This window comes from Procambarus clarkii, chromosome 88, assembly GCF_040958095.1.
Source record: "Procambarus clarkii isolate CNS0578487 chromosome 88, FALCON_Pclarkii_2.0, whole genome shotgun sequence".
Lineage (NCBI taxonomy): Eukaryota > Metazoa > Arthropoda > Malacostraca > Decapoda > Cambaridae > Procambarus > Procambarus clarkii.
The window spans coordinates 17,867,559-17,894,119 of NC_091237.1; the positions used below are offsets into that span (position 1 = coordinate 17,867,559).

The 26,561-nt window shown below is 50.7% G+C and overlaps 1 protein-coding gene and 1 long non-coding RNA gene across 15 annotated transcripts in view; one reads left to right on the top strand and one right to left on the bottom strand.

The window, feature by feature from the left end:
* LOC138359021 (uncharacterized) overlaps positions 1-26,561 on the bottom strand; it is a 246,153-nt gene that overhangs the window by 51,808 nt on the left and 167,784 nt on the right. The window lies entirely within an intron of this gene.
* The window catches only part of LOC123745813 (ankyrin repeat and SAM domain-containing protein 1A), a 166,253-nt gene that overhangs the window by 27,193 nt on the left and 112,499 nt on the right, over positions 1-26,561 (top strand). For 12 of the 14 annotated variants that reach the window (XM_069317615.1, XM_069317616.1, XM_069317619.1 and 9 more), the window contains exons 4-9: positions 12,160-12,431; positions 12,954-13,047; positions 16,682-16,814; positions 18,979-19,179; positions 22,709-22,985; positions 25,331-25,574. In XM_069317615.1, coding sequence (XP_069173716.1) covers positions 12,160-12,431; positions 12,954-13,047; positions 16,682-16,814; positions 18,979-19,179; positions 22,709-22,985; positions 25,331-25,574 — 1,221 coding nt within the window. The remainder of the gene's footprint in view (positions 1-12,159; positions 12,432-12,953; positions 13,048-16,681; positions 16,815-18,978; positions 19,180-22,708; positions 22,986-25,330; positions 25,575-26,561) is intronic. The other 2 variants (XM_069317617.1, XM_069317622.1) reach the window with 2 other exon arrangements.

Here is a 26,561-nt window from a genome sequence, read left to right on the forward strand (position 1 = left end):
TTTGTGTGTCATATTTTTTTCCGTTTATTGGAAAGGCGAGGGGGTACAAGGGCTAACTTGTTTATGCCTACAGGCACAAGTAAGTGAACACACACACACACACACACACACACACACACACACACACACACACACACACACACACACACACACACACACACACACACACACACACACAAATACAAATGGAATGCATTAGGCAGTGATGTGTTGGAGGCTGACTCCATTCACAGCTTCAAGTGTAAATATGATGGAGCCCAGTAGGCTCAGGAACCTGAACACCAGTGGATTGACAGTTGAGAGCCGGAACCAAAGAGCCAGAGCTCAACCCCCAGCAAGCACAGCTAGGTGAAACACAGGGATCTTAGCAGTTACATGAAGAGGCAAACATAGTTCTACTTTATAAAAATGGTGGCTAAGAAGACCCTCTTAATTATAAACCCGTATCACTTACAAACGTGGTAGTCAAAACACTAAGAAAGAATAGGTAAAACCAAATAGGTGAACACCTGGAGAGGGAAGGGTGGGAACTATGAGGAGAAAGCGCCAAGCCATTACGCCTATATAGCACTTGGAAGGGGTCAGGATAAGGATTTGGGATGGGACGGAGGGAAAGGAATGGTGCCCAACTATTTGTGGACGGTCGGGGATTGAACGTCAACCTGCAGGAAGTGAAACCGTCGCTCTACTGTCCACCCCTGGGAGAGTAATGCCATAATAATAGACAAACAGTAACACTAAGAAAGAATAGGTAAAACCAAATAGGTGAACACCTGGAGAGGGAAGGGTGGGAACTATGAGGAGAAAGCGCCAAGCCATTACGACTATATAGCACTGGGAAGGGGTCAGGATAAGGATTTGGGATGGGACGGAGGGAAAGGAATGGTGCCCAACTACTTGTGGGCTAGGTAGGGGACTGAACGCCGACCTGCAGGAAGTAAGACCGTCGCTCTACTGTCCACCCCTGGGAGAGTAATGCCATAATAATAGACAAACAGTATGGTCAAATCCACAAGGGCCGTGACGAGGATTCGAACCTGCGTCCAAGTGCATCCCAGACGCTGCCTTAATCGACTGAGCTCCGACATGGTTAAAAGATGTTCATTTGATGCATCACGGTATTGTGATTTCTGTGTGTAAACAGTATGGTTTTCGAACAGGACGATCCTATGTAACAAATATACTTAGTTTTTTTTATAATAGAGCCACAGAGAATCTACTGAAGATATATCGTTGGCTTGACTGTCTATCCGGACCTAAAAAAGTCTTTGACAGAGACCCCCACAAGAGGCTGTTCTGGAAACTGGAACATGCTGGAGAAGTGACAGGGAGACCTTTGACATGATTGAAACATTTTCTGACTGACAGACAGATGCGGGCGGTAATCAGAGACAATGCATCTGACAGGAGGAGTGTCACTAGCGGAGTACCACAGGGTTCAGTTCTTGCACCAGTAATGTTCATCGTCTACATAAACGATCCACCAGAAGGAATACAGAATTACATGAACATGTTTGCTGATGATGCTAAGATACTGGGGAAGATACGAGACGTAGACGATTGACATGCCCTTCAAATTGATCTAGATAAATGATTGGAGCGTCAAGTGGTAAATGGAATTCAATGTGAATAAATGCCATGTTATGGAATGTGAAATAGGAGAAAATAGACCACACACAACCAACAAATTATGTGGAAAGACATTCCAGAACTCTAATATAGAACGAAAGAAACTGTTGATGACTTTGTGTGAGAGAAAGATTGGAATATGGAGCAGTTGTATGGCGCCCTTATCTCCAGAAGCCCATCACTAAACTGGGAAGAGGTGCAGCGGCACGTTACAAAGTTTGTCATGTGTGGGATCATTCAGTGTGTCGAGTTCCTTGGCTCCTGGTGTGTGATGTGCGTGGGTCGCGGAGGCTTGCATAGTTAATGGTCCCTGTGTGTGTGTGTGTCTGGGGTGATCTAGTGTGCCTGCCTCCCCTGTCCTGATGTCTTCCCCCCCTCTCACCCCCATTTTCTCTCACCCCCCTCTCACCCCCCCCCCCTCTCACCCCCATCTCTTTCCCTCACCATGCCATGCTTGTAGCTGTGAGGAACCTCGAGGTGCACCTCGCCCTGGACATTAGGTTCCTCCTTTCTCTGCACGGGGCCCTGTGTGCCGTAGGGCCCTATACCTCACCTTGCCTCACCCTGGGTCCCTCACTCTCCCCCACCTCACCCTGGGGTCTCACTCTCCCCCACCTTGCCTCTCCCCCGCCTCCGTACCAGGGCCGGGCATTAATAATGGAGCAAGAAAGGAACACAACCAAGAGCAATCAAATATATACCGGGCACAGTGTTGTCTCTCACCTGGCAACTGCCAGGAGCTGCTCGGCCACGGGGAGAGGGAGAGGGAGAGAGAGGGAGGGAAGGAAGGAGGGAGGGAGAGAGGGAGAGGGAAGGGGAGAGTTGTGGAGCCCAATCACCCCACAACATAAACAGAAAACATGCTGGCCGCCTGGGGACTGTGCTAGCCAAGTCTTTATGGCTTAGTCGAGTGATCTTCCTCTCCACACCTGTCCGAGCCTGGGGTCTTCCCCCCCTCCATACCTGTCCAGGCCTGGGGCCGCCCCTCCATACCTGTCCGAGCCTGGGGCCGCCCCCCTCCACACCTGTCCAGGCCTGGGGCCGCCCCCCTCCATACCTGTCCAGGCCTGGGGCCGCCCCCCCTCCACACCTGTCCAGGCCTGGGGCCGCCCCCCTCCATACCTGTCCAGGCCTGGGGCCGCCCCCCTCCACACCTGTCCAGGCCTGGGGCCGCCCCCCTCCACCCCTGTCCAGGCCTGGGGCCGCCCCCCTCCACACCTGTCCAGGCCTGGGGCCGCCCCCCTCCACACCTGTCCGAGCCTGGGACTGCCCCCCCCCTCCACACCTGCCCGAGCCTGGGACTGCCCCCCTCCATACCTGTCCGAGCCTGGGGCCGCCCCCCTCCACACCTGCCCGAGCCTGGGGTGGGTTTTTTTTAATTGGGTAAATTTTTTTTTAAATTTGCAAAAATATTTGTGCTAAAAAAATGCCCGCTACACTTTAGAATCTGTTGGGCTGCAGAGCTTTGTCCCTTCCGGTTTGACTCGTGTTCCTATAGACGCCCCCTCCCCATCATATTGCTCCTGCAGAAACCCCCTCTCCCTCCCCCTTTTATCCCCCCCATCCTCCCCCTCCCCCTCATCTCCCGAGAGATGCAGCATCCCTCATCCTCTCCAACACTATCCCTCCCCTTCCCCTCTCGATCATGTTCCTCTCCTCTTTATCCCCTCTCACTCCCTCCTCTCTTTCCTCTCTCCCCCCCCCCCCCCCCTCCCACAGCAGGTTCGCCAGGCAGTCAGAGGCAACAGAATTGCACTTGGGTTTTAGAGACTGCAAAATTGCTTCACTCTGGCTATTGGATTTCACCTACATACATATATATATATATATATATATATATATATATATATATATATATATATATATATATATATATATATATATATATATATATATATATATAGTATAATATATATATATAATATAATATAATATAATATAATATAATATATATATATATAATATAATATAATATATATATATATATATATATATATATATATTAGGCTCTCCCGGATGCTTCATATCGTCTTCTTCAAGGTCGAGTGCCCCAACGAACGCAAGCAGCGGTGGTATCCCATATATATATATATATATATATATATATATATATATATATATATATATATATATATATGTCGTACCTAGTAGCCAGAACGCACTTCTCAGTCTACTATGCAAGGCCCGATTTGCCTAATAAGCCAAGTTTTCATGAATTAATTGTTTTTCGACTACCTAACCTACCTAACCTAACCTAACCTAACTTTTTCGGCTACCTAACCTAACCTAACCTATAAAGATAGGTTAGGTTAGGTTAGGTAGGGTTGGTTAGGTTCGGTCAAATATCTACGTTAATTTTAACTCCAATAAAGAAAAAATGACCTCATACATAATGAAAAGGGTAGATTTATCATTTCATAAGAAAACAATTAGAGAATATATATTAATTCAGGAAAACTTGGCTTATTAGGCAAATCGGGCCTTGAATAGTAGGCCAAAAAGTGCGTTCTGGCTACTAGGTACGACATATATATATATATATATATATATATATATATATATATATATATATATATATATATATATATATATATATATATATATATATATATGGGAGCGGAGTCTTGAGGTGGGTAGAATATAGTTGTGCAAGACTCCGCTCCGATATAGAAGCATCAAGAAATATGGACCAATAGGCTTTCTACAAACACTTCTATTCAATATCCATTGTTTCGTGTTCTGTCTTGTGTTGATGAAATTAATACCCTATTAATACTCTTGTTCTGTCTTGTGTTAATGCCACATCACCCCTTCCACCTCACTCAAATGTATATATATATATATATATATATATATATATATATATATATATATATATATATATATATATAATATGCGTGATTGCGTGCACATTAGCGAGTCCCACCGTCCACACACTTGAAGGTGTGAGAGTGTGACAAGTTTTCCTTGTGTGGAGCAAACACCTTCCACCTGGCTCCTTGAGTATGCTTGAAGGTGGAGCTTCCCTTCCTCGCCGCTGGGGGGGAGGGGGGGTTAAACCTGACCTTTTGGGTACGTTGGCCTTGTTAGTATTTTGTATGTAGTGATCATGGGAGTTTTGTTTTTGGTCTGGCTACATTATGCAATTATCTTGCTCTCTGTACCGTTGTAGAGTTAAGTGTCTGGATTGTCTTTTTAAGTTTCGTGTTAGGCTTCAAGGAGTGTGTGTATGGAGCGTGTATAGGCGCTGCATACGTAATTGTTGGTCTGACGGTGGTTATGTCCTAAATGTATGCTTTGGTTTTTTTTTCGTTGTTGGTGTGTTTGTTTATTGGTGCTGGAGGAGTGGGGGGTGATGGGGGGGGCATGCACCCCTCCCTCCCCTCCCACCCACCCATTAGTGGTCCCGTCTGGGACGGGAGCGGTGCTTGCTGTCTTCTGCGAATAATTAACGATCAATTAAGACCTAGTAGTGGGGGGGTGGGGGGAGGGATGGGAGGGTTAATATGGGTGTTTAACACTAAGTGGTTTGGGTCATTACTGTCGGTGGGGGGGCGGGGGGGGGAGTGAGGCGTTGTGATCACGGGCTGTTGTACTAACCTAATTGTGCTTGCGGGGGTTGAGCTCTGGCTCTTTGGTCCCGCCTCTCAACGGTGTGTGAGTGTGATATGCTTGTCACGGCGCCTGGCTCATTCATTAATGCTGTGTGTGTGTGTGTGTGTGTGTGTGTGTGTGTGTGTGTGTGTGTGTGTGTGTGTGTGTGTGTGTGTGTGTGTGTGTGTGTGTGTGTGTGGAGGGTGTGAGGGGGGGGGGGTGGGGGTGTTGACTGTGGCGCTCATCAGAGGCATTGAGAGTGTGGTCACACTACCACACCAACTGTCTTAACATGTGACGCTAAGAATATGGCACACCGCTTAAGGTCACCCACTGAACCCCTTACCTAAATGAACTCTGGCGGTTCAGTTCCGGAACCCATTATGTCTGCCTCTGTAACCCTTTGACCGCTCACCGGATAGGTATGGGGTGCATAATAAAGAATCAATCACTTTAAGATCTATTGGCCCATACAGGGTAAGTCTTATGGATATCCACTCGTTCTTAAGACACAGGGAAGGTCATTACCGGAAAGCGCTTTTACGCTCTTAAGAATTACATTAATTCTTAAGCAGTCATTTACGAATTCATTCCATGAATGATTGATGTGTGTGGGAACACCCACTGCATGAGTTCGAACCCTCGTTACGGCTTCTACGGATTTTCTAGTGAATGTCTGAGTTTACGGAGTGTGTAGGTGTGGAGGGAAGTGTAGCCCGGTGTATTTACACTATCTTGGGCTTGTGTAGGGAGACTTTTGGATGGCGTGAAGCAGGTGTATCTTGGGCCCCGCCTCGTGTTGGGGGCGTGTGGCTCATGGGGGCTCTTGTACTTGTAGCATGTCTTGTGGCCCTGCATGGCTCCTTGTCCCTGGTGGTGCCTCAGTCAGGGGCGTCCCTAGGGGCGTCGCTGGTGGTGCCTGAGGCAGGGGCGTCGCTAGGGGCGTCCCTGGTGGTGCCTGAGGTAGGGACGGGTGCTGGGGGCGTCCCTGGTGGTGCCTGAGTCAGGGGCGTCGCTAGGGGCGTCGCTGGTGGTGCCTGAGGTAGGGTCTGGAGCTAGGGGCGTCGCTGGTGGTGCCTGAGGCAGGGGCGTCGCTAGGGGCGTCCCTGGTGGTGCCTGAGGTAGGGACGGGTGCTGGGGGCGTCCCTGGTGGTGCCTGAGTCAGGGGCGTCGCTGGTGGTGCCTGAGGCAGGGGCGTCGCTAGGGGCGTCCCTGGTGGTGCCTGAGTCAGGGGCGTCGCTAGGGGCGTCCCTGGTGGTGCCTGAGTCAGGGGCGTCGCTAGGGGCGTCCCTGGTGGTGCCTGAGTCAGGGGCGTCGCTAGGGGCGTCCCTGGTGGTGCCTGAGTCAGGGGCGTCGCTGGTGGTGCCTGAGGCAGGGGCGTCGCTAGGGGCGTCCCTGGTGGTGCCTGAGGTAGGGACGGGTGCTGGGGGCGTCCCTGGTGGTGCCTGAGTCAGGGGCGTCGCTAGGGGCGTCGCTGGTGGTGCCTGAGGTAGGGTCTGGAGCTAGGGGCGTCGCTGGTGGTGCCTGAGGCAGGGGCGTCGCTAGGGGCGTCCCTGGTGGTGCCTGAGTCAGGGGCGTCGCTAGGGGCGTCCCTGGTGGTGCCTGAGGCAGGGGCGTCGCTAGGGGCGTCCCTGGTGGTGCCTGAGGCAGGGGCGTCGCTAGGGAAGACCCAGAGCGGCGTCAAACACACAGTCGGACAATTAACAGGCGCGGGCCTTTTAGCTGGGCTTTAATAGGGGGAGTTAATGCGCCCATTACCATCAGAGCGGGGTGAGGGGAGAGGGGGGGGTTTAGGGCTAGACAGAAAGGGGATTTTTTCCAAGGTAGAAAGGGTTGAATGGGTGTAGTGTAGTAGAAGAATGAGTAGTGTATGTGATGAGTGGAGGAGGGTGAAGGGGGAGGTAATGGGTCCCCGTCACCGCTCCTGTCTGTTGGTACAGACAAGTGACGGGGGGGGGGAGGGAATTTATCAGGGGAAAGCGCCAAGCCATTACGACTATATAGCACTTGGAAGGGGTCAGGATAAGGATTTGGGATGGGCCGGGGAAGGAATGACACTTAGTGGTGACGGTAAAAGGAATGACAGGTACTTGACAGGCTATTGGTATATCAGTATGGACAGAAAAAGACGGAAGAGAGACTTTAATTACATGTCGCTGCCACACACATGTCACTGAATGACAGCCAGCAGATGGAATAAGATTGATTGACACACAACAGGAGAACGTCATGCAATTTTCAATTCTATCTTGAGGTTATCTTGAGATGATTTCGGGGCTTTTTTTTTTTTAGTGTCCCCGCGGCCCGGTCCTCGACCAGGCCTCCACCCACCAGGAAGCAGCCCGTGACAGCTGACTAACACCCAGGTACCTATTTTACTGCTAGGTAACAGGGGCATAGGGTGAAAGAAACTCTGCCCATTGTTTCTCGCCAGCACCTGGGATCGAACCCAGGACCATAAGATCACTAGTCCAGCGTGCTGCCCGCTCGGCCGACCGGCTCCCTTTCTAGCTACGAGATGAAATATGTGAAACGAGCTATGACATCAGGTGACTGCATGGCAACTTTAAAAGATGGGGGCCCGGGAGCTGAAGACCAACCGACAGACGCGTTTAGATCAAGAGACTAGTTTGGGGAGAATTTTGAAGGGAAAGTGTAAAATTTTGTCGATTTGTTTGTTCTGCTCTCATTTTATCATTTGTTTGTTCTGCTCTCATCTTATCATTTGTTTGTTCTGCTCTCATCTTATCATTTGTTTGTTCTGCTCTCATCTTATCATTTTTTTGTTCTGCTCTCATCTTATCATTTGTTTGTTCTGCTCTCATCTTATCATTTGTTTGTTCTGCTCTCATCTTATCATTTTTTTGTTCTGCTCTCATCTTATCATTTTTTTTTTTTGGCTTTTGTGTGTTTGTTCGTAAGAGACTTTGGCCGTCTTCCTGTTTATAATAATAATAATAATAATTAATAATATTAATTAATAATAATAATAATGTCAGTTATTCTCAGGTGGAGGTCTGGGGCCAGATTCACGAAGCAGTTGCGCAAGCACTTACGAACGTGTACATCTTTCCTCAATCTTTGACGCCTTTGGTTATATTTATTAAACAGTTTACAAGCATGAAAACTTGCCAATCAACTGTTGTTATTGTTATAAACAGCCTCCTGGTGCTTCGGAGCTCATTAACTGTTTAATAATTGTAAACAAAGCCGCCAAAGATTGAGAAAAGATGTACAGGTTCGTAAGTGCTTGCGTAACGGCTTCGTGAATGCTCATGCCAAGACAGTTTCTAACAAGGATTTTCCTCAACAAATCCTACAGTGTTTTCTTCGGCTGCCAAACACAGATTAGGGTGAAGACTGAGGCGTGGGGAAACTTTCTAGACAATAAGTTAGCTAACTTATTGTGCCTAGAGATAAAGATGCATATTTTACTCGGGGCCTGTGTGTGTGTGTGTGTGTGTGTGTGTGTGTGTGTGTGTGTGTGTGTGTGTGTGTGTGTGTGTGTGTGTGTGTGTGTGTGTGTGTGTATTTACTAGTTAGCAACTTGAAACCATGGCCACAGCTGTTCAGATCCGTGTTGGTAACGAGGGTAGCTTTTACCCTCGTTACCAACACCTTTTACCTTTTCACCTAGTTTAGTAGTTACTAGGGAGGACGTTATTAGACCAATAAGGAATATTATACCCCCGACTAGTTAGTCGTCAGGATCAGTCGGGGTATGTGCCAGGTGTGGTCACTGTATCGTGAGAATATTATGTTGTATCGTGTATGTTGTCTCCTGAGAATATGCTGTATCGTGCATGTTGTCTCCTGAGAATATGCTGTATCGTGCATGTTGTCTCCTGAGAATATGCTGTATCGTGTATGTTGTCTCCTGAGAATATGCTGTATCGTGTATGTTGTCTCCTGAGAATATGCTGTATCGTGTATGTTGTCTCCTGAGAATATGCTGTATCGTGCATGTTGTCTCCTGAGAATATGCTGTATCGTGCATGTTGTATCGTGTATGACGTTTTGGGAGCCGGTCGGCCGAGCGGACAGCACGCTGGACTTGTGATCCTGTGGTCCTGGGTTCGATCCCAGGCGCCGGCGAGAAACAATGGGCAGAGTTTCTTTCACCCTATGCCCCTGTTACCTAGCAGTAAAATAGGTACCTGGGTGTTAGTCAGCTGTCACGGGCTGCTTCCTGGGGGTGGAGGCCTGGTCGTGGACCGGGCCGCGGGGACACTAAAAGCCCCGATATCATCTCAAGATAACCTCAAGATAACGTGTTGAGGGTGGTGTTGCGAGCGAGTCACAGGCGCCTTGTAAGTGTTGCGGCCTCACCTTTAATGGCCCTCGAGTAATTGAACCATATGTCGAAATATGCAACAATAATCAGTAAGACTTTCAGTGTGTAGTCTTTGATTGTTAGCCGCGTGGGAGAGGAGGGGGCGGTGTGGGACTGGAGGGGGGTGTGTGGGAGACGGGGGGAGGGTGGTGTGGGACTGGAGGGGGGCGTGTGGGAGACGGGGAGAGGGTGGTGTGGGACTGGGAGGGGGGCGTGTTGAACTGGGAGGGGGGCGTGTGGGACTGGAGGGGGGGGGCCGTTTAGGAGAGGGGGGGGCGGTGTGGGACTGGAGGGGGGCGTGTGGGAGACGGGGGCCGTGTAGGAGAGGAGGGGGGGCCGTTTAGGAGAGGGGGGGGCGGTGTGGGACTGGAGGGGGGCGTGTGGGAGACGGGGGGAGGGTGGTGTGGGACTGGGAGGGGGGCGTGTGGGAGACGGGGGGAGGGTGGTGTGGGACTGGAGGGGGGCGTGTGGGAGACGGGGGCCGTGTAGGAGAGGAGGGGGGGCCGTTTAGGAGAGGGGGGGGGGCGGTGTGGGACTGGAGGGGGGCGTGTGGGAGACGGGGGGAGGGTGGTGTGGGACTGGAGGGGGGCGTGTGGGAGACGGGGAGAGGGTGGTGTGGGACTGGAGGGGGGCGTGTGGGAGACGGGGGCCGTGTAGGAGAGGAGGGGGGGGCCGTTTAGGAGAGGGGGGGGCGGTGTGGGACTGGAGGGGGGCGTGTGGGAGACGGGGGGAGGGTGGTGTGGGACTGGGAGGGGGGCGTGTTGAACTGGGAGGGGGGCGTGTGGGACTGGGAAGGGGGGGCGTGGGAGAGGGGGGCCGTGTAGAAGAGGAGGGGGGGGCCGTTTAGGAGAGGGGGGGCCGTTTAGGAGAGGAGGGGGGGGCCGTTTAGGAGAGGGGGGGCCGTTTAGGAGAGGAGGGGGGGCCGTTTAGGAGAGGGGGGCCGTTTAGGAGAGGGGGGGCCGTTTAGGAGAGGGGGGCCGTGTAGGAGAGGAGGGGGGGGCCGTTTAGGAGAGGGGGGGGTGGCTGTGTGGGAGGACGGGTGTGTTAGACAAGCCTCTAGAAACATTAATTGACATGGTAAATGCTCTGATAATATTTAGTTATTGTTTTAAAGAGGTGTATTTGGCAGTGTAGTGTGATGTTTTTGGTATGAAAAGTACCGTTTGTATGCCTCGCACAATAAGTTAGGTGGGTTGCGTGGGGTTATACGTTCCTGGCTAGGTAGAGAGAGATTGAAGTCTTTACGGCATGGCATATCTATAGAACGGGGCCTGAATGATTAGTATATAGTACAAGTGTATCAGCCGGCTTAACAGGTGTCTATTGGAGATACAGGTGTGCACACCAGGTGTATAATTATACATTAGTGGAAGAACTATCATATATAGTCCCCGGGGTAGTTTTACAGTGAGGGGGAGTGAAACCGCCCCCCTCTCTGTCTCTACAGGGAGGGGAAGATGGCTTACTCTGTCACCTCTTTACATCAAGGAGAGGATGGTACCCCCTTCCCTCCCGTCTCTACAGTGAGGGGAAGAAGACCCGTCTACCCGTCCCTACAGTGAGGGGAGTGAGAGACAGGCCCTAGGCTACAGTGAGGGGTGTGAGATAGGCCCTAGGTTACAGTGAGGGGAGTGAGAGACAGGCCCTAGGCTACAGTGAGGGGAATGAGAGACAGGTCCTAGGCTACAGTGAGAAGTGGAAGGCCTCCCTCGTATCCCCTCTGTTGCAGTGCCACCAGTGCCACCAGTGGAGGATGTACACACGAAGGGCCAGGTTCACTGTTCATACAGTAGCAGGCTCAAACAGTGCTCCCAGTGCTTTACACTGGCAGCACTGTTCGATCATCACAGGCTCACGAATTTTCCAGCCTTTTCCAACAAATATAACACAAAATATGGCTGGAACTAAGGGGTGAAATTTGTCAAGACACACAGGTTCCTGTAGGAAATACCGTATCAGCCATGTTGTGATGGGGTAGGCCTCCGCACCTATACCAGCTGAAGGCTTCCCTGGTTGATACCTGGTTGATGGGGTTCTGGGAGTTCTTCTACTCCCCAAACCCGGCCCGAGGCCAGGCTCGACTTGTGAAAGTCTGGTCCACCAGGCTGTTGCTTGGAGCGGCCCGCAGGCCCACATACCCACCACAGCCCGGCTGATCCGGAACTTCTCTTAGAAAACCGTCCAGTTTTCTCTTGAAGATGTCCACGGTTGTTCCGGCAATATTTCTTATGCTCGCTGGGAGGACGTTGAACAACCGCGGACCCCTGATGTTTATACAGTGCTCTCTGATTGTGCCTATGGCACCCCTGCTTTTCACTGGTTCAATCTTGCATTTTCTTCCATATCGTTCACTCCAGTACGCTGTTATTTTACTGTGTAGATTTGGGACCTGACATTCCCGAGGTGAATGCCTATATGGTACCCGGCCACAGGTATGGGGGGTGGGTGTAACCCACAGTAGGGTGTAACCCCTACTGTGCTACGTCTCCTGAGAGGCAGAAAACGGTGTTGTGTAAATATTGAGGGGTTATTGGCCAAGTGTAATGTGTTGGATGGAGGCAGTTTGGTGGGGGTGAATGGTCATTGTTGCTGTTGTGTTTCAGAACAAGGGCGGAGAGACCGCCCTGCACTGCGCCGCGCAGTATGGCCACACAGAGGCGGCGCAGATGCTGCTGGCACGCGGCGGTGACCCCAGCATCCCCAATGTGCAGGCGGAGACGGCGCTGGACCTCGCGGCGCAGTACGGACGTCTTCATACGGTGGAGGTGCTGGTGCGCGCCCAACCGGAGCTGCTGCGGCCGTACACCGTGGCTGCGGCTACTGCGGCCGTCTTCCCCCACACGCCCTTGCACCGCGCCTCCAGGAACGGTCACAGGTGAGGGGCCAGCACCTGCCTGCAGAGATGTCTTCGTCAGACCAGTCCTCCCCATGTACTATACGCCCCCTATCTCTCCTTACTAGTTTCTTCACTAACAGCCGTCAGTCTGGAATAAAATAGAATTAATTCCCTCGTAATGGCACTTAACACCAATAAAAATTGATGTTCGTGTAGGTGTTTAGAGCGTTTGTGTGTAAATATAAACATTTTAGTTGATATAATGGTAATGAGATGATGTTCACATTGTCTGTGTGTATATAGCATTACATAGCAGATTAACACTAGTACAGTGTGGTGTGTTGGTGAACACTAACACAGCAGCAGCAGCAGCAGCAGCAGCAGCAACAGCAGTAGAAGCATCCACCTACCCTAACACACACTACTAACTCACTCCCTCTCCTTCTCCCCCCTCCACTTGCCGTGCTGTGCCTCCACCACCTGGCCATGACCTCCCCCACCCCTCCACCCACCTGTGGGTGCACGTGGCGGGGGCCGCATGCGGTGGGCGTGGGCGTGCAGGGAGGTGGTTAAGCTGCTGTTAACCCACGGTCACCATGTTAACGTCCGGACGGGCCAGGGAGCGCCCCTGCACGAGGCTGCACTCTGCGGCAAGGTACGGTACTCTCCCGTCACTCTCACCTTACCCTCACTCTTATGGTGTCACTTATGGTGTCTCACTCACTTATGGTGTCACTTATGGTGTCTCACTCACTTATGGTGTCACTTCTACAACACACTCAGTCCTTCAGTCCTCATAGCATGCATCTTCTGGGCTATATTTTCACCTTTTGCTTTTTCTTACCAATGTCGAACTGTGCGTCCGATCCCTCTGGTGCGTCGCCGTCTGCGTCACAGGCTTCCGGTGACGCAGTGATGCCATGGCACAGCCAGAGAGCACTGTCTGAACATCAGGGGGTCCACAGCTGGTCAACACACTACCAGCAAGCATTAGAAATATTGCCGGGACAAAGGTGGATTTCTTCAAGAAGTATGTAAGTTCTTGCAAGTATTTCCGGGCCAAGCAGGCTGTGGTGGGTATGTGGGCCTGCGGGCACCTGCAAGCAACAGCCTGTTGGACCAAGTTATCACACGTCGAGCCTGGCCTCAGGCCGGGCTCGGGGAGCAGAACTACTCCAGAGATCCTCTCCAGGTAAAATCCAGGTAAGTCGGGTTGACATGTACGTCTGATTATCCTCTTGGTGCGTCACTTTCTGGGTCGCAGGCCTCCAGTATGTCGCTTTGTGCGTCGACCCATTCGTCCGATCTCTGTGTCGACCCATTCGTCCGATCTCTGTGTCGACCCATTCGTCCGACCTCTGTGTCGACCCATCCGTCCGACCTCTGTGTCGACCCATTCGTCCGATCTCTGCGTCGACCCGTTCGTCCGATCTCTGCGTCGCCCTGTGCGTCTACTGTCTTCAGTGCGTCAACTCTCTTCAATTCGTCTGTTCACTCTCATTCTTCTGCTAAAGATTCCTTCATTACGTAAATATCTTCTATACATTTCCAGCTCATCCTCCTGTTTTGGTAGTCCTTATAGTAACGATGAGCACCATCTTGAGGTTATCTTGAGATGATTTCGGGGCTTTAGTGTCCCCGCGGCCCGGTCCTCGACCAGGCCTCCACCCCCAGGAAGCAGCCCGTGACAGCTGACTAACTCCCAGATACCTATTTACTGCTAGGTAAAAGGGGCATTCAGGGTGAAAGAAAGTTTGCCCATTTGTTTCTGCCTCGTGCGGGAATCGAACCCGCGCCACAGAATTACGAGTCCTGCGCGCTATCCACCAGGCTACGAGGCCCCTGTACATATACCGACATAGTACATATGTCGTAGTACATATACATATACACCATAGTACATATACGACATACAACGCCGTTAGAAAGTAGAAATGGGTACTATTGAGTTAAACCGGAAAACTATTTTCTACTCGTGTTGGCAAGACAATCTAAACTAACCTAATCTTACTAGGCCTAATACACGCTATCTGAGGCCTAGTATAGTACATATGTGTGCTATACTAGAGCCGAGGAATATTTTAGTTTGTTTTTTGCTTAATTTTTGTTGTCGACTCTATAAAATTTATAAAATCTATAAATTTATCTAATATCTAATCTATAATCTAATCTTTATCTAATCTATAAATTTATAAAATCTATAAATTTATCTAATATCTAATCTATAATCTAATCTTTATCTAATCTATAAATTTATAAAATCTATAAAATAAAAGTTCTTCTAATTGCTTAGAACGACAATCTTTGTACTATGAGGCACATAGTTTAAAGACACTGCTATCTAAACAGGAGAATGGGGTGATATTTCTTGTCACTTTTATCTACGGCTGTTTTTCTCACTCACCATCTCTCTTATTTCCTGTTATTCAAGCTCACTTTCACACACGAAGGTATACTCGTCTACACACACGGGAGACATCTCCCGTCACGCAGGGTGCAGTCGCACCTCCACAGATCTCCAGTATCATCTGTTGATACTGGAAATGGCTCAAAAGGGCCACCACTTATGGGCTATTCATGCCCAAGCCATCTTTTGGGTGGCTTAATCTTCTCTCTCTCACTCATCTACTTCTGCGCATCTACTCTGCTCTGTCTACTCCTGTTGTACGGACGGATATATCTGCTCACGGAACACGATTTCAAGTATTTCACTTCTTCAGGGCGATAAATTTCTCCAAAATTGAAATATTTGCCAGAGACAGGCGATGAGTCACAATAACGTGGCTGAAGTATGTTGACTAGACCACACACTAGAAGGTGAAGGGACGACGACGACGTTTCGGTCCGTCCTGGGCCATTCTCAAGTCGATTGTGAGAATGGTCCAGGACGGACCGAAACGTCGTCGTCCCTTCACCTTCTAGTGTGTGGTCTGGTCAACATATTTGCCAGAGACTCAAAAGTCACATCAGCGTTCCGCGCCGCTTTAGTCGCGTGGACTCTGATGGTAAACCTCGCTATATGAGGTTACCTTACCTTGAGGTTACCTTGAGGTTACCTTGAGGTGCTTCCGGGGCTTAACGTCCCCGCGGCCCGGTCGTCGACCAGGCCTCCTGGTTGCCGGACTGATCAACCAGGCTGTTGGACGCGGCTGCTCGCACCCTGAAGTATGAGTCACAGCCTGGTTGATCAGGTATTCTTTGAGGACTGTTTTTATAATGCTACGACTATACTGCTTGAGCTACAGTCTCCGTGGTGTAGTGGTAAGACACTCGCCTGGCGTTCCGCGAGCGCTATGTCATGGGTTCGTATCCTGGCCGGGGAGGATTTACTGGGCGCAATTCCTTAGCTGTAGCCTCTGTTTAACGCAACAGTAAAATGTGTACTTGGATGAAAAAACGATTCTTCGCGGCAGGGGATCGTATTCCAGGGACTTGCCCGAAACGCTACGCGTACTAGTGGCTGTACAAGAATGTAACAACTCTTGTATATATCTCAAAAAAAAAAAAGGGTTGATGTGGTATATTTGATATAACCCCCAATGGGGAGCGGCAGTTGTCGAGGCCATCTTTTGCGCCAATGTCACTTTACGCTGTATCCCAATAGTACAGTGTCTCGTGAATCTGTAATCCAAAATTTCTAGCATTCCGCGAACCTGAATCCAAATATAACTGTTCCTTGGACCTGTATCCAGCATATTTATATATGTGCAATCCTGAGGGTTTTTGGAAGTGGCTGTTCATTTGTTTAGTATCGTTCTTTGTCGCGTCACAGCTGGGAGGGTTTTCCAGAATGTCTGCTGGGGGGGGGGGGGGGGGGAGAGAGTGTGTGCGGACGCGCGTGTGTGTGTGCGGGAATATGGTAGTTGGGTTGTCAATAGTGTGAAATTGGTGGTGGTGTTGATAATTGGTGAAATGATGAGTGTTTTACTAACAATTTTTTTTTATTTCTTTTCTCCCCCCCCCCCCTTCCTTTACTCTTTCATCCTCCTTCCCTTCCTCTCTCATCCTCCTTTCGTTCCCCCTCTCATCCTCCTTTCCTTCCCCCTCTCATCCTCCTTTCCTTCCCCCTCTCATCCTCCTTTCCTTCCTCTCTCATCCTCCTCCTTTCCTCTTTCTACCCTTTCCTAATCCTCTCATGACCCAATTTCTGCCTTACCCTCCCTCCCTTCCTTCCCTCTTTCCACCTCCCTTCCCTCTCTCCACCTCCCTTCCCTCTCTTTCCCTCTCTCCACCTCCCTTCTCACCCTTCCCACCACCCACGCACCTGCCCTCTATGGTGTGTGAGACAGGTGGAGGTGGTGCGGGTGCTGCTGGAGGCGGGCGCGGACCCCGAGGTGCGGGATGACTGCGGCCACACCGTCCTCGACACCATCTCTCTCATCAACACGCCCATCACCCAGGAGATCACCACCCTTATCAAGTGTACGCTCACATCTCTCTCTCTCTCTCTTGTCGCCCTCAGGGCCCCCCTCAGGGCACCCTCAGGGCACCCCCTCAGGGCCCCCTCAGGGCACCCCCTCAGGGCCCCCTCAGGGCACCCCCTCAGGGCCCCCTCAGGGCACCCCCTCAGGGCCCCCTCAGGGCCCCCTCAGGGCACCCTCTTGTCGCCCTCAGGGTCCCCCCTCAGGGCACCTTCAGGGCACCTTCAGGGCCCCCTCAGGGCACCCTCAGGGCCGCCCTCAGGGCCCCCCTCAGGGCACCTTCAGGGCACCTTCAGGGCACCTTCAGGGCACCTTCAGGGCCCCCTCAGGGCACCCTCAGGGCCGCCCTCAGGGCCGCCCTCAGGGCCCCCCTCAGGGCCCCCCTCAGGGCTCCCCCTCAGGGCCCCCCCTCAGGGCACAGGGGCGCCTCCTGGCTCTTCTAGGCAGAGGGCAAACAATAGCAGCCTCAGGAGTATAGAGGGGTTATCTTGAGATGATTTCGGGGCTTAGCGTCCCCGCGGCCCGGTCCTCGACCAGGCCTACCCGACCTCTAGCTGTAGTTAACCGGGGTACAGGTAAACCTGTAGGTAGGTAGGGAAGGGGTCATTACAGAGATGATACTATGATAATAGAAGAGGGGTTGGGGGTTGGCGCAGGTGGAGATCGGGTAAGTTGTGTGTAAACCTGTAGCTGTAGTTTACCAGGGTACAGGTAAACCTGTAACTGTAGTTAACCGGGGTACAGGTAAACCTGTAGCTGTAGTTAACCGGGGTACAGGTAAACCTGTAGCTGTAGTTAACCGGGGTACAGGTAAACCTCTGACTGTAGTTAACCGGGGTACAGGTAAACCTCTGACTGTAGTTAACCGGGTACAGGTAAACCTGTAGTGGTAGAGAGGTATGATGAACAGGTGATGTCCATGGTAGGTGCCTCGTGGGTCCTCACCAATACTGTACTCATGTAGTACTGTACTCATCTAGTACTGTACTCATGTAGTACTGTACTCATGTAGTACTGTACTCATGTAGTACTGTACTCACCAATACTGTACTCATGTAGTACTGTACTCATGTAGTACTGTACTCACCAATACTGTACTCATGTAGTACTGTACTCCTCCCCCCCCCCTCCTGGCTCGGCCCTCTTGTATACAGTAATAATATAGAGCTGCTGCGGAATGCCTGATGCTTGTATTATTATCATTGATCTCAGTTGAATTATGATTTGGCTGTATTGACACGGTGCTTGATTATTTTGTTGTATTATTTTTGTTGTTGTTGGTTGCAAGCATGTTGAGTAATTTTTGTAAGTGATGATTTAATATTTATGTTGGCTTTCATTCTCCTTTTCCTCCTGTCCACCCACCACCTCTTTCTCCTTGGCCTCTACACACACATGTATCTAAACTGAATGGTGCCATGCGCTACAAAACTGTGCCGTGTGGCCCACTAAACTTGATCCCCTCCCCTGGCACTCCCTCCCCCCTCTCCCTGAAAACTATACACCCCCCCCCCCATCGCCCCCTCCCCCCCCCCCCATGGTGGGAAATGTGTATGTGCTGGCACCATAATGGTGTCACTGTACCCCTCATGGTGTTGGCACTGGTAAAGCGTGTGGCACTGTATGTTGGTCACTGCTGCCTCCGACTCCTGCTGCTCCACACCCCCTCCTCCCTCCCTCCCTTGTGTAATGATGTCTTTTCCCCCCTTACAACTAATTTATATCTGACTTTTGTTGCTATATATATTGTCTGGCTCCTGTCTCTCTCTCTCTCTCTCTCTCTCTCTCTCTCTCTCTCTCTCTCTCTCTCTCTCTCTCTCTCTCTCTCTCTCTCTCTCTCTCTCTCTCCCTCTCTCTCTCTCTCTCTCTCGTTCTCTCTCTCTCTCTCTCTCTCTCTCTCTCGTTCTCTCTCTCTCTCTCTCTCTCTCTCTCTCGTTCTCTCTCTCTCTCTCTCTTTCCCTCCCCCCATCCCTCTCCCCCTCTCCCCCCAATATCTCAACCCCCATCATCTATTAACTGGTAAATTTATCCAACACACCTCTTCCCCCACAACCACCATCCACACCCTACCCACACACCACACACATACCCTACACACCCTACCCACACACCGTACCCACCCACACACCACTCCACCACACCCAACGGTGTGGTCGCTGGTGTAGGCCACGGCCAACTGATCAGCCTGGACGACGACGACGACGAGGACGATGCCGGGGAGCCGCCGTCTTGGCCGCCGCCCGTGTGGCCGCCGCCCTCTTGGCCGTCCCCGCCTTCCCTGCCGCCCATTCCCACGCCCTCGGAACTGGGCTCGCCTTACGAGAATGTCCTCATCCCAATCATCCTTCACCCAGAGCAACACACAGGTAAGGTCACCCCCCACACACACCCCCACGCTTCACGGCACGTTTTTCCCGCCCAAAACACCATCACCCGCCATCTTTGTTGGGACACGAGCCGTACACGTATCATTCTTGTATATAACGTGTCCGATACGTGTCGTAGGGGCTGCACGTGGCGGCAGAGTTCGCTAGTCTTAGGAAGCCTTCCTCTCCGGCTACGCCTTCAGATTAAACATGTTAATAGTATATATAATTTTTAATTTCAAAATGGGAATATAGCTAGACTTGAACCAGGAACTATGGGGAGGAGTGGAATGTTCAGTGCTCGACCCTCTCTCTTTATACACCTTCCCACGCGTCAGTGGGTTAAATTCGGGTGGGTATCGTCCAGGTTGTAAACAAAATCAGCTGATGTAGTAGGTAAACAAAATCAGCTGATGTAGTGGGTAAACAAAATCAGCTGATGTAGTGGGTAAACAAAATCAGCTGATTTAGTGGGTAAACAAAATCAGCTGATGTAGTGGGTAAACAAAATCAGCTGAGGTAGTGGGTAAACACTTGGCCAATGGCCCACGTGTAGAGATACAGTGTACCCCCCCTCAGACGTCATGAACCATCAAGAGCCTCTCCAACACTGTAAATATAGCAGGTTATCAGGTTTATACACACAGGTGTTCTTGGTGGTGTAGAGACAGTTGTACCCCTGGGGGTGTAGTCACAGGTGTTCCTGGTGGTGTAGAGAGACAGTTGTACCCCTGGGGGTGTAGTCACAGGTGTTCCTGGTGGTGTAGAGATAGTTGTCCCCCCTGGGGGTGTAGTCACAGGTGTTCCTGGTGGTGTAGAGAGACAGTTGTACCCCTGGGGGTGTAGTCACAGGTGTTCCTGGTGGTGTAGAGATAGTTGTCCCCCCTGGGGGTGTAGTCACAGGTGTTCCTGCTGGTGTAGAGACATAGTTGTACCCCTGGGGGTGTAGTCACAGGTGTTCCTGGTGGTGTAGAGAGACAGTTGTACCCCCTGGGGGTGTAGTCACAGGTGTTCCTGGTGGTGTAGAGAGACAGTTGTACCCCCTGGGGGTGTAGTCACAGGTGTTCCTGGTGGTGTAGAGAGACAGTTGTCCCCCCTGGAGGTGTAGTCACAGGTGTTCCTGGTGGTGTAGAGAGACAGTTGTACCCCTGGGGGTGTAGTCACAGGTGTTCCTGGTGGTGTAGAGAGACAGTTGTCCCCCCTGGGGGTGTAGTCACAGGTGTTCCTGGTGGTGTAGAGAGACAGTTGTACCCCTGGGGGTGTAGTCACAGGTGTTCCTGGTGGTGTAGACAGTTGTACCCCCTGGGGTGTAGTCACAGGTGTTCCTGGTGGTGTAGAGAGACAGTTGTCCCCCCTGGGGGTGTAGTCACAGGTGTTCCTGGTGGTGTAGAGACAGTTGTCCCCCCTGGGGGTGTAGTCACAGGTGTTCCTGGTGGTGTAGAGACAGTTGTCCCCCTGGGGGTGTAGTCATAGGTGTTCCTGGTGGTGTAGAGACAGTTGTCCCCCTGGGGGTGTAGTCACAGGTGTTCCTGGTGGTGTAGAGACAGTTGTACCCCTGGGGGTGTAGTCACAGGTGTTCCTGGTGGTGTAGAGAGTCAGTTGTCCCCCTGGGGGTGTAGTCACAGGTGTTCCTGGTGGTGTAGAGAGACAGTTGTCCCCCCTGGGGGTGTAGTCACAGGTGTTCCTGGTGGTGTAGAGAGACAGTTGTACCCCTGGGGGTGTAGTCACAGGTGTTCCTGGTGGTGTAGAGAGACAGTTGTACCCCCTGGGGGTGTAGTCACAGGTGTTCCTGGGGGTGTAGAGACAGTTGTCCCCCCTGGGGGTGTAGTCACAGGTGTTCCTGGTGGTGTAGAGAGTCAGTTGTACCCCTGGGGGTGTAGTCACAGGTGTTCCTGGGGGTGTAGAGACAGTTGTCCCCCCTGGGGGTGTAGTCACAGGTGTTCCTGGTGGTGTAGAGAGTCAGTTGTACCCCCTGGGGGTGTAGTCACGGGTGTTCCTGGTGGTGTAGATCAGACACAGAAATCCTCTTGGGGTGTAGCTTGGGGTGTACACACTCAATTGTCCCCAGGGGAGTGTACACACACACACACACACACACACACACACACACACACACACACACACACACACACACACACACACACACACACACACACACACACACGTGGGTGTTGTAGGGGGAATGGTGAAAAAAACAAAAGAAGCCAAGCTCCTGTGCAGCGACTCCTCATCCTCCTGTCATTGTATACCAGATGCGTTGTTTTACCTGGAACATACCTGGAGAGGTTTTCGAGAGTTCGTCTACTTCCCCGAGCCCGGCCTGAGGCCAGGCTCGACTTGTGAGTGTACAATTATCAGATGATATTATCTGCAGTGTGATAGTCAAGTTGTTTGCTTGTATGTGTGTGTGTATATATATATATATATATATATATATATATATATATGTATATATATATATATATATATATATATATATATATATATATATATATATATATATGTCGTACCTAGTAGCCAGAACGCACTTCTCAGCCTACTATTCAAGGCCCGATTTGCCTAATAAGCCAAGTTTTCCTGAATTAATATATTTACTATAATTTTTTTTCTTATGAAATGATATAGCTACTCATTTCATTATGTATGAGGTCAATTTTTTTTTATTGGGGTTAAAATTAACGTGGATATATGACCGAACCTAACCAACCCTACCTAACCTAACCTATCTTTTTAGGTTAGGTAGCCGAAAAAGTTAGGTTAGGTTAGGTTAGGTAGGTTAGGTAGTCGAAAAACAATTAATTCATGAAAACTTGGCTTATTAGGCAAATCGGGCCTTGCATAGTAGGCTGAGAAGTGCGTTCTGGCTACTAGGTACGACATATATATATATATATATATATATATATATATATATATATATATATATATATATATATATATATATATATATATAATGCAATTGTGTCATTATGCTAATTATTATTTAGTTTGGAAGCATTGTGAAAATATTATTTTTTGAATGCTGTTGTGAGTAAAAATTAATGCTTTTGTGTTTTGATTTAGCATCTGATTATTATTATTGGTGTAGTGGATGAGTTAGCTGAGTAGTGGATGAGTTTGTTGAGTAGTGTCTTGTGTTGAATGCTGTTGCTGCTGCTGTAGTCGCTTGTAGCCAGCGTGTATATGGTGGATACACCCTAGCTCCCCTCTTAGAGTCTAGAGCCTCTTAGAGTCTAGAGCGCCTCTTAGTCTAGAGCGTCTCTAGACGGTGGCTGGGATCATGCTTTCCTACAAGTGACGGCCAAATAAACTCACCGTTATCCGAAACCCTTTTTTTTTTTTTTTTTTTGCTTTCCGTCGCAACGTTGCGATATGCAGGGGTACCGTTGCTGTAGCGCTGTGGTACCATTGCTGTGGCGCTGTGGTACCGCTGCTGTAGCGCTGTGGTACCGTTGCTGTAGCTTTGTGGTACCGTTACTGTGGCATTGTGGTACCATTGTGTGTGATGAATGTCCTCCTTATCCTGTAGATGGAGAAAGCGGGTGCAGAATGCCGGAACACAGAGCCAGCAGCCGGGCCTCTGATAGAGAGAGCCGGACCTCTGATAGGGAGAGCCGGACCTCGGACCGGGAGAGCCGGACGTCCGACCGGGAGAGCCGGATATCGGACCGTGACGGGCGGACGTCGGTGGCGAGCCGGGTGTCGGAGGCGACGTCGGACTGGTCCATCTACGACGTGCCGCCGCCGCCCAAGACGGTGGGGGGCAGTGACCGTGGCTCTCTCTCCTACCGCAGTCAGACCTCAGAGTGAGTATCTTCCTCCACCAGTGCCACACCTGCCTACCAGTGCCACACCTGCCCACCAGTGCCACACACACACCTGCCCACCAGTGCCATCCCCACACCTGCACATGTGCATAAAACAGTTGTTAGCACCAGGCGCACAACTGCAGTAGTCGTGAACAAAAGATATAACTTGTGTGTGTGTATATATATATATATATATATATATATATATATATATATATATATATATATATATATATAATATTAACATGTTCTGATCACTTGTATTAATACCGGCGGTTCTTCCCCCCTCCCACTCCGTAAAAAACTCAACTGTTGGTCTAATTAGTCACGTACGAACGTAAACAATCTACCTGTAACCTATCGAAGCAGTGCATAGAAAACGTCAATATTTCATTGATTGAATGTCTTACAAATACGTCGCATTATTAACGGAGTGGTCGATTCCGTAAGCTAGCGGAATTGAGCGAGAGAACGGCTGGCGCTGGGAATACCAGTGCAAACACTGAGGCGCAATACATGAACTTTAAGAGTGGGGAAAGGTCATGGATCATGTAGAGAAGAATGTAATGTATTTGTAGGGAGCCGGTCGGCCGAGCGGACAGCACGCTGGACTTGTGATCCTGGGTTCGATCCCAGGCGCCGGCGAAAAACAATGGGCAGAGTTTCTTTCACCCCATGCCCCTGTTACCTAGCAGTAAAATAGGTACCTGGGTGTTAGTCAGCTGTCACGGGCTGCTTCCTGGGGGTGGAGGCCTGGTCGAGGACCGGGCCGCGGGGATACTAAAAAGCCCCGAAATCATCTCAAGATAACCTCAAGATATGGGTAAAAGATGTATGTCAAATGTGTATATATACATATATATATATGCCCTGTGCCTTCATACAGCCCCGCTCCTGTGAAAGGTAAGTCCACTACGGGCTCACCATAGTCCGTGCTACTTGGGCTCACCATAGTCCGTGCTACTTGGGCTCACCATAGTCCGTGCTACTTGGAACTTTTGTTCTGAGTAGCTGAATGTATTACAACAAGAAGCCTATGTCTTCATTTGCTGTGGCACTAACGACAGTACCACGCCTGGCTTGTTAGCCAGGCGTGTATTCTCACATTACACTGTCATCGATGGGGTTTGGGTCGCCTATAACTGTTAGAATGGTTATCCCTAATACTACACCGGTTTTCTTTAACACCTCGGGGTGCCTGAGCTAAAGATCTATTTCACTGATCATTCCCGCTGTCGGAGTGAGGATTTTGTATCCCGACACATCGACGTTCCCTCTCGCCCTCCCTAGGTCGAACTACGGACATTATCCCCGGGATGCTTCCCACAACAGTTGCCTAACTCGCGAATACCTATTTGCTGCTAGGTGAACAGACATATGAGGTGAAAAGGAGTGTGTGTCCAACCATTTCTGTCCCTCCCGGAGTTCTGACCTGCTATCCTCGATTGAGTCGAGGACGTAGACCACTGTGCACATAACCAAATAATTACATAAATTGCAAAGGGCCTACATTGGTGCATGCGAAGGGCAGCTCTACTTTGTATCCTCCCATACCTTGAGGTGCTTCCGGGGCTTAGCGTCCCCGCGGTCCGGTCGTCGACCAGGCCTCCTGGTTGCCGGACTGATCAACCAGGCTGTTGGACGCGGCTGCTCGAAACCTGACGTATGAATCACAGCCTGGTTGATCAGGTACCCATGAGGATATGTTCATAAAGGTAGATTTCTTGAATGGGTTTAAGAGCAGAAAGACGTGGTCTGATAGATATGAGAAAAGAAGCAACATGCACACATGGGAAGACCTTTAACAAGCCGCCGGCCTGCTGTCCCCGTCGAGGCCACTAGAGAGAGAGAGAGGGAGGGTAGGCCCTCGGGTAAATGACCGCGTTGGAGGCGCTGCAGCAGGGAATGACTGTGTGTGACCTTTCCGTACGAGGTTACATCAGCTCTGGGAAGTCATCAGCATGTAAAAGTGGATAGTCTCTTTATCGCTTCCCCTTGGAAACTTGGCCCCCTCCCCCTCCTTCCTCCAGTCTTGGCTAACTTTGGAGCAACTTGTGGTAACTTTGTGACACTTCCTGGGTTACCTGGTGGGAGGGGGGGTTTGGGGGGGGATCTAGTTTGGGGTAGACTTGTGGAGAGTGGATCACAGGTGTTGTGTGGGGGAGGAGAGTGGACCACAGGTGTTGTGTGGGGGGGGGAGAGTGGACCACAGGTGTTGTGTGGGGGGAGGAGAGTGGACCACAGGTGTTGTGTGGGGGGGGGAGGAGAGTGGACCACAGGTGTTGTATGGGAGAGAGGGAGTGGTGGGACAGGTGCAGTAACAAGTGCTGTGGTAATTACAGATGTGGGGATGACGACGGCGTGTACGAGGTCCCTCCTCCGCCACGCTCCTGTCGCAGTTCTTCGACATCCTTGAGGACATCGCGGGACTCGAGGCACCTGCGGCCCTCTTCTGACGAACTCCTACCTCAACAGCCCTCTGCAGCCGCCACCAGCCCCGGCAGCACCTCCTCCAGCAGTGCCACCGTGGCCAGGCGCACGGCTGCCCCTGCTGGCTCTGACTCCTCCAGCAGTAAGGTAGTGGAAGTGAGTAGCAGTGCATGATGTTATGCCACCACCACCGACCCCAGCAGTTGTCACTCCCACTGCGGCACCCCAGCACGCGCATAGCGGCACCCACAACCTTGTACAACCACCTCCGTGTTCCCACCGACAATTCATGTTGTGGTTAGGTTGTTTCTGTGTTTGGATTAGTACATAGGTTGGTTGCCACCACCGCTGCCCTCCCCAGCTGCGTACTGCCTCTACTATCTTCCCCAGCTGCGCACTCCCTCTACTACCCTCCCCAGCTGCGCATACCCCCTCCGCTACCCCAGCTGTGTACCACCACAGTGTGCAGTCGTTACCATAGTGTGGAACCTGCCAGTGACACTCTCCACACTATACATGGCCCTTTAATATCATTACGTCAAGCTGGTTCATCTTTAAAGAGTGTGCTCATTGCTTACCCTCTTAGTTAAGCACTTCAATATGGGTAAATGTGGCTCTTGTAGAGACGTGGAGAGCACCCACTAATGTTTAGACCCCCCTCACTCCTACTCACCCCCAATAAGAGCACCCACTATTATTTAGTACACGTCCCCCCCCCCTCCTCCCAATCCTGTCCAATAGCAGGACATTCCCCCTGCTATTTGGTTGAGAATCTTACCTTCCCCCCCCCCTCACCATCACAGAAAAAAGGGAGGCCTCTCCTGTTGTCTGGTATAGACCCCTACTATCTGCTTCCCCCCCCCCAATATTGACCACCACTATTATGTAGAAATTTAATTCCCATATTATTCTACTAGCCACTGTATAGTTGAGATCATTAGCCCCCCCCCCCTTTAAGATAACACCCGCACCTGCTTATTACTGATATTTGCTCCCAAAACAGCCATCATCTGCTGGCTGGTAGAAGCCATATTCTTCCTAGGAAGTCACCATCTACTGGCTGGTAGACGCCATATTCCTCCCCCCCTAGGAAGTCATCATCTACTGGCTGGTAGACGCCATATTCCTCCTAGGAAGTCATCA